This window comes from Tarenaya hassleriana, unplaced genomic scaffold, assembly GCF_000463585.1.
Source record: "Tarenaya hassleriana unplaced genomic scaffold, ASM46358v1 Cleome3, whole genome shotgun sequence".
Taxonomy (NCBI): Eukaryota; Viridiplantae; Streptophyta; class Magnoliopsida; order Brassicales; family Cleomaceae; genus Tarenaya; species Tarenaya hassleriana.
In genome coordinates this window covers 5788167-5795848 of record NW_010966177.1, presented here as the reverse complement: position 1 = coordinate 5795848, position 7682 = coordinate 5788167, and the positions used below count along the sequence as shown (strand labels likewise).

The following is a 7682-nucleotide window of genomic DNA, read 5'->3' as shown; positions in this document are numbered from 1 at the left end:
AGGATTTCGGGCTTGGATTCGAACCGACCCGATTTTTTCGGGCCTATATCATCAAGCTCGAAACTCAATACTATATATCTCGAATTCGGATCGAGTCGGGTCGAACCGGCCCGATCCGCACAACTTTCTTTGTAAATGTATATTTTCTTTTTTTTAAGAATTTTTAAAAAAATATCAGACTTTCGGATCGGCTCGAATCGAGTCCGAAACCCGAATCGAGCCCGACCCGAAAGCCCAAAAATTTTCAGGCCTAAATATCTATGCAAAAAAAAATAACTTGGACCGGACCGGACCGGATTTCGGGTCACGGACCAAAATTACACCTCTACACAAAACCCATTCTCTTTTACATGTAAACTATATATACATATATGTATATATATATATATACGCGTATCAATACAGTTACAAACCTTCTATTGATAAGATTTTTTGGTCAAGTAAGGAAAAAAGAGATGACATCACAATTCACAATCACCAACCTAACATGGGCAATGTGATCAAACCCTTCATAGAAGAAGTATAGTATAACAAGAAAAAGAGGAGAGACTATGTGTATATTTGGACTAACCGTATCTTAAATCAATCTAAATGATTTTGGGGGATTCAAAGATCAATCTTAACTGGGTATCGACCGATGCAATCGTCCCAAGGGCTATTAACCGAGGGTCTGACGTTGCGGAGAGCCATCCAGACCGCGCTGTTACACTTGAACCCGCTCCCGAAAGCAATCTGCCAGACCCGATTTCCTTTCCTCATCCTGCCTTTAGCCTCAGTGTAAGCCAATTCGTACCAAATGGAGCTGGAAGAAATGTTGCCAAACCTATGCAATGTCATCTTAGATGCTTCCACATGCGTATCCGAAAGCTGCAGATTCTTTTCAAGCTCGTCGATCACCGCTCTACCGCCCGCATGAACACAGAAATGCTCAAAGGCGAGCTTGAAATCGGGTATGTAAGGTTTGATCTTTGCATTGAAAAGCTTCTTAGCAACCAAAGTCATGAAGAAGATAATCTGCTCGCTTATGGGAAGAACCAAGGGACCTAAAGTGGTAATATTCGTCTTTAGGGCTTCCCCTGCAATAGCCATTAGATCCTTTGACAGAGAAACTCCGGTCTTGCCCTTGCCGTCCTGTTCTTGGTGTACACATTTGAAAGCCTTGTCATCTGCTCCCTTATGGGTTCGGACAGTGTGGATGAGCTTGTACTTAGAATGTCTCCGGTCCGATGGCTTGTTCGACAGCAAAATCGCAGACCCTCCAACACGGAACAAGCAATTGGGAATCAACATCGATTTCTTATTGCCAAAGTACCAGTTCTGAGTGATGTTCTCTGTGCTAACCACAACAGCGTAGGTGTTCCTATGAACTTGGAGCAAGTCCTTGGCAAGATCAATGGCGATGACGCCAGCACTACAACCCATTCCTCCAAGATTGTAACTTTTGATGTTCCCTCTAAGCTTGTACTTATTCACGATCATGGCGGATAAGGAAGGTGTTGGGTTGAACAAGCTACAGTTCACAACCAATATCCCAATGTCTCTAGGGCTAATCTTAGTGTTTTCTAAAAGGTTGTCGAGGGCACCGAACATTACCTGTTCGGCCTCCTCTCTCGCCGCCGCCATTGTCGAATTTGGAGGAATACATTGGAGAGCCTCCGGGAGATGTGTCTCTTCGCCGAGACCAGAACGCTGGATGATCTTCCTCTGAAACTCGAGCGAGGAGTCGTCGAAATCTTCAATGAGCCTCGAATGGTTCATGAATTTCTGAAAATTCACCACCAGATTCGATGGAGGCTTGTAGCAGGAGTAGTCAACGAGGTAAACGGGTCTGGGTCGGGTCATGATGAAGACGGTCGACCCAAAGGCAAGAGCGGCAGAGAAAACGACGATGCCGAAGAGATTGTACTGGAGATGAAGCCAGAGATGTCGGAGATCATCTAGGCTAAGCCGAGAGGCCTCTGTGGCTACGACCGCTATTAACGGAACCAGACAGAGCTTCCACATGTGGGTTATGAGGCAATGGTAACCTAGCTTCACGTACTTCATGTTCACGCTCTGCAAGAAATTGGGAAGCTTCCGGGTCCCATCCCTTGTCCGGATCCGTACGGATCCTCCATTGACGGGTTCGGCGTTCATGTCGATTTCGCAAACAGAGAATCCGACAAAATTGGAAAACACCTTTTTTCTGGAATCTCGGTCGGAGGAGAAATCAAGTGGTGGGCACGTTTATATAATGCGAAATCTGGAAAATCTAAATGCGAAATGGGGAGGAGTGTTCTAGGGTTTTAATTCCGGGTCTGGTAACTAAAAACAGAGAATGGACGCCATTGATGAACACGTACAAGGATTTTACGCTTAGCGACCGAAGTAATCGAGGGAGGGAGATACGCAGAAGGTGAAACAGTTCATCCGTCTGCTAAATCATCTGTTTTTTCCTCCTAATTCTTGAAAAAAAAAGGAGGAACTTGTTCTATGATTTGTTGTAGATTACATGTGGTGTGTGTATATATAAGCTCGAAAAGGGGTATAAATGTAATTTCGGGCGCCATTTGAGGGGGGATACGCCATTTTGAAACTAACACGTATCTTTTTAAAATTTTTGATTTCATAACTTCCCTTTTTTTCTACCTTCATTCTAATCTTGACACGTGTCTTTTTCATTAATGGTGTTAATGTCTTTTCAGCTTTTTTTCAATTTTTTTTGAAAACCCTAGATTTCCAAAGTTACTACCTCAAGTCTCTTGTCACATTTAAATGTATTTTTGTAATATTCCCCATTTTCCCATATAACACAACCAACCAATCCAACCAAGGCTACATGTTTTTAGCAATTTGAATTGTGGTCGTAAATGTTGTACACCCAATTTCACTATGGCCATATTTAATGTAACGGTTATCTAAATTGAATTAGTTGTTATTTAAGTGTGAAAATAAGTTGCCTAGTTGGTGGGGGAGAAGAAGATGTGATAAATGGGACCCTTGGGGAAAATAGAAATTGAAAATGTGAAAGAAAAAAAAATTACAAATAGAAGACTCTTTCTAGTTGGTTCTTGAATTTTTGTTTCTAGTTGATACATCGCACAATTTCCAAATGATCCTTCAATTTTTGTTTTGTGTATATTTCATTGGAATTTACGGATAAAAATGAAAAAAAAGGTGAGTTACGAATTATAAGACTGAAAAAAATTGGGAAATTATATATATATATATGTATAAAATCAAAATGGACTTGTGCGAGATTGGATTTGTTTCGGGGCAAAAAAAAAACTCCTATAATTTTTAGCTGTATCTCTAAAAACTAATGATGATGTAAATAAATAAAAGGAAAAATTCCAAAAAAAATATGAATTTATTAGTTTTTATAAAATAAAATCTAAAATTTATTTTTTATTAAATAAAATTTTAATTTCATTTTTTAGTCGAAAAAAAAACAAAACTTTATAATCTTTAACATTTTTAAATCTTAATGATAACATGTGATAACGATATTATATATGTTAAATCAACATTTTGATTATATTTGATATGTCAGCATGTCTCGATATCGATATCATGTTAGTAATGAGTTTAAGAATTATAATTTTTATAAAATTTAGATTTATTTATGACTGAAAAATTAAGTTGAGATTTTATTTGATAAAAACAAAATTAAGGTTTTATTTTGTAAAAATTGATACATTTATATATTTTTTTGGGATTGTATCTAAATAAAAAAAATAGAATATATATTTTAGTTGGATGATATAAAAATACCAAGAATTCATAAAAAAAATAATTATTTTGGTAAAATATTATAAATAAATAAATATATAGACTACAATATTCCTAAACAAATATATAAATTTTGTCATATTCCATTAATTCTGTTTAATCCGCGACTCGTTCATTTCTACTATCGTTGTTATTTGTCAACATCAAATCAACAAAAAAAATTTAAAAACAAAACAAAGCACATTCGACCAAGAAAACAAATTTTTAAAAAAAAATTAAACTCTTATATGTATAGGTATATATATATATATATGCATGCATACGTATATATAAGTATGTACATATATATACGGATTCTCACAGTTGGTTCGAACACGTTGACTTTTCATACACTCTTAAAACTTTGTTTTTCAATTTATTGACCTCTCTTTTTCCAACCAAATCTGTTCTAAATAATATTCACGACTTAATCAATTTACATAGGAGGGATAATCAATTATTATACGGTCGGATTTTGTCTTTGGGTTTATTTTCGATTTCTATTCCATTCGTCTTTATTTTTTTGGTATTAAAGATATAACTTTAGTTTTTATGTTAAATTTGAGTATTCATTTTAGATTCCATTTTTATTTCTGCATTATATCAAAAATACTTTTAATTTGCTATTTCTACTTCAAAACCTACCCTTGTGACTATGTGACCAATATGACCGAAATATAGTATGGTCACATTTTGATTTTATCGATTATAATGTTAAATTTATGGTGATCACACTAATTCATTATGTTCATAACCTATATATCTTACTGATCATTTGATTAAAACATCATAAATTTAACGTTATAAATAATGGAATCAATATGTGACCACACTATATTTCGGTCACATTGGTCACATGATCACAAGGGTAGGTCTTGAAATACAAATAACAAAGTAAGACTATTTTTGATAATGTCCCATTTATTTCAATTAAGAGTATCATATCCAATTGGACCCATTCGGTTCTTTAGCCCAACCCAAGAACGCCCACGTAAGCCCACGACCCAAACTTTTTGGGCTGGTTTCTTCTCATATCAATTTCCTTAATTAATAATGACATTTCAAATCCCATTTTTTTTTTGATAACCGAGAGGTTCACCTGGGCCTTCGGCCCAAACTTTTTGGGCTGGTTTCTTCTCATATCAATTTCCTTAATTAATAATGACATTTCAAATCCCAATTTTTCCATATTGTGTTTCTTCTTTTTCCCCAAAGAAAATTTGTTCCTATCATTGAGAACCAATATACTATTCAACACTATTTATTTTTCACATATCTGAGACCCATGGTTTTAAAAAAAATTAAAGAATATTTTCACATAAAATAAGAGAATATTGCCAAAAAATTATGAATTTTTTAAATTTAGTAAATAAATAAATGAATTTCTAATTTTGTATAAATACATAAATTTTATAATTTTGATGATCGAGTAGTAGACATTTGAGATGGTCGAATCGTAAAACGATAGTTAGTAGTTTAAGATAACCGATTCGATTTAATATGTGGGAGGAATGTACGGAATTTAATTGTTATACATAGTGTGAGAGATATAGTTGGAGCGAATATCTTATGAATTTTCTAGTTAAAAAAACAAATTTTAAAATTTGTATAAAAATATTAATAATAATGAGTCTTTTTCAATTAGAGGACGAAACCTTAACCCCATTTAATCTTAAAATCAAAAGGTTCGGAGATTCTCTGAAATCTCACAACAACGGTTGACATAATTTGTAACTCACATACTCTAAATTCCATGCAAGTTGATTGTTGTAATGGTTTATCTTATTTTTTTCTTAAGTTTTAAGAATTATCACTAAAATTTTCGACTTATTATTAAAATACGCCAAAGGAAATAACAAGTTTATTAATAGAACTATTTAAAAACTGTACCAAAATTAAAACATACCAAAAGAAATAAAATGTTTATGAGCAAGCCTATTTAAATACTGCAACCAAATTATTAGCGCATCTTATAAACAAACAAAACTAAGATGGGAAATCCAAATTTTTATAGTTCAATGGTGAAACGAGAATGCAAAGGATATGTTACGTTGTAAGTTCGAATTTCAAATTTGGGGAGGGACATATATTCCAAATCATATGGTTAGTCTCGATTTCGAAATTATTATAGGATTTTATTATATGATATTCGGTTATCTAAAACAAAACTAACATCAGAATTACTTTTATTAAATTATTTATAATTAGAGTATTGACATTAGAGGTGGATTAAGTCAGGTAAGGTAGTAATTTAGAGATGATCATTTGGGTTATTAATTGAATAGACGAATCCAATAGAACTGATTAATTGAATCAAATTCGGTATAAAAACCGAATAGATATGATTTTTCAAGAAAAATTGAAACAAACAAAACCAAACAAAAAAAAATAACTAAAAAGTAAAAATTTATTTGAAAAAAAATAAGTTTTTTGTAACAAATAAACCGAATGAAATAAAATCAAACTGAAATTTATATAAAAACTAAATGATTATAATTTTTTTCATAACGAAAGCAAAGGAACAAATCCGAACAACCCAAAATGGTCGCCCCGTGGCAAAACATTATCGGTGGGTGGACAAAAAAATCCGAAAGAGCAAAACAAAAATTATGAACATCTTGAAAAATTGGGATATCCCTTCATGTAAATATCTATACTAAAAAGAAAATAATTATTTATAATATTTGTTTTGAATTCTGGAATCGTCTCATTTCGATCGGTGGAGTTATGGTCGCTCTTACAAAAAAAGTGTGGTGATATATCCATGTCGAACAATTTGATCGAAACAACACATGAACGAACCACCGAGAACAACAGAACCAGCGATCAAGATTAGAGAGAACAGAACCCACACGCAAAAAGCAGAGCCAATGACCCTAACATTCTTCTAGAACGTTCCAATTTGTAAAATTATTCCACACACGATCCTCAATTTCTCCAGCTTCCTCCGTCGGATCTGCCCCTGTAACCTCCGTCACCGTAACTACCACCTCCTCCTCCTCCATATCCTCCCTCGCGACGGCCACCTCCGTAACCGCCACCACCGCCCCCGTAACCACCTTCACGACGACCTCCGCCGTATCCACCGCCGCCGTAACCGCCTCCTCCGCGGTTGTAGCCACCGCCATAACCGCCTCCGCCACGGCTACCGCGCGCCTGAGCCTCATTGACGGTGACGCTGCGGCCGTCGAGTTCCTGACCGTTCATCCCCTCAATTGCAGCTTTCATCGAGTCCTCATCCTTAAAAGTCACGAATCCGAACCCCTTGGACCTCCCGGTCTCACGATCGTTGATGACCTAATGCGAAAAAAACACAGATCGAATCTAAAATCAGACGGATCTCAAATCAAATTAACAAAATCGATCAATCTTCGGCCCAAAAGCAAGAAGATGAACGTACCGATTCGGAAGCGTAACAAATAGTAACACAGTAACATAGAGAATCACAAAGTAACACAAAACAGAGATCACGGATTCGGGTCAGATTATTCGGATCCGGGCCGGATTTCTGTGTCTAACGGACCTTGGAATCAACGACCTCTCCGAACTGACTGAACGCCCTCTCCAGGGACTGATCGTCGGTGGCCCAGGCCAGGCCTCCGACGAAGCACCTGTACTCGACTTCTGCAGAATCCATTTTTTCCGATGTGTAAAATGACGAGGGCGGAGTCAGACTCTCTATATATATAGAACCTCGGAAGAAGAACTAACCATGGTTAAGTTTTCTTTAGGGCTGACGTGGCAGAACTCATGTTTGGCTACGGTGATAAAGATTCCCCTTTTTCAGCTATTCAATCGGGCAAGTTGATTTTATCATTTCTTGAATGCGTGGAGTAATTTCCTACGCGTACGCGTAGATTCTACAAGGGTGGTCCAGCGATTACAACTGTCGGATTAATCAGTTTTTTGCGTAAGATCGATGAATCTAACGG

At 35.9% G+C, this 7682-nt stretch overlaps 2 protein-coding genes across 2 annotated transcripts; both read right to left on the bottom strand.

Annotated features, from left to right (window-relative positions):
• Positions 1-441: 441 nt before the first annotated feature.
• On the bottom strand, positions 442-2459 carry LOC104819609 (3-ketoacyl-CoA synthase 9-like). Its single transcript, XM_010549754.1, has one exon. It carries the CDS (start codon positions 2134-2136, stop codon positions 607-609), a length of 1530 nt encoding a protein of 509 aa, XP_010548056.1. The 5' UTR covers positions 2137-2459; the 3' UTR covers positions 442-606.
• Positions 2460-6433: 3974 nt separating this feature from the next.
• On the bottom strand, positions 6434-7423 carry LOC104819608 (glycine-rich RNA-binding protein GRP2A-like). The gene is made up of 2 exons (XM_010549753.1): positions 7274-7423; positions 6434-7047 (listed from the first exon to the last, which is right to left on the bottom strand). Exons 1-2 carry the CDS (start codon positions 7385-7387, stop codon positions 6679-6681), a joined length of 483 nt encoding a protein of 160 aa, XP_010548055.1. The 5' UTR covers positions 7388-7423; the 3' UTR covers positions 6434-6678.
• Positions 7424-7682: the final 259 nt, after the last annotated feature.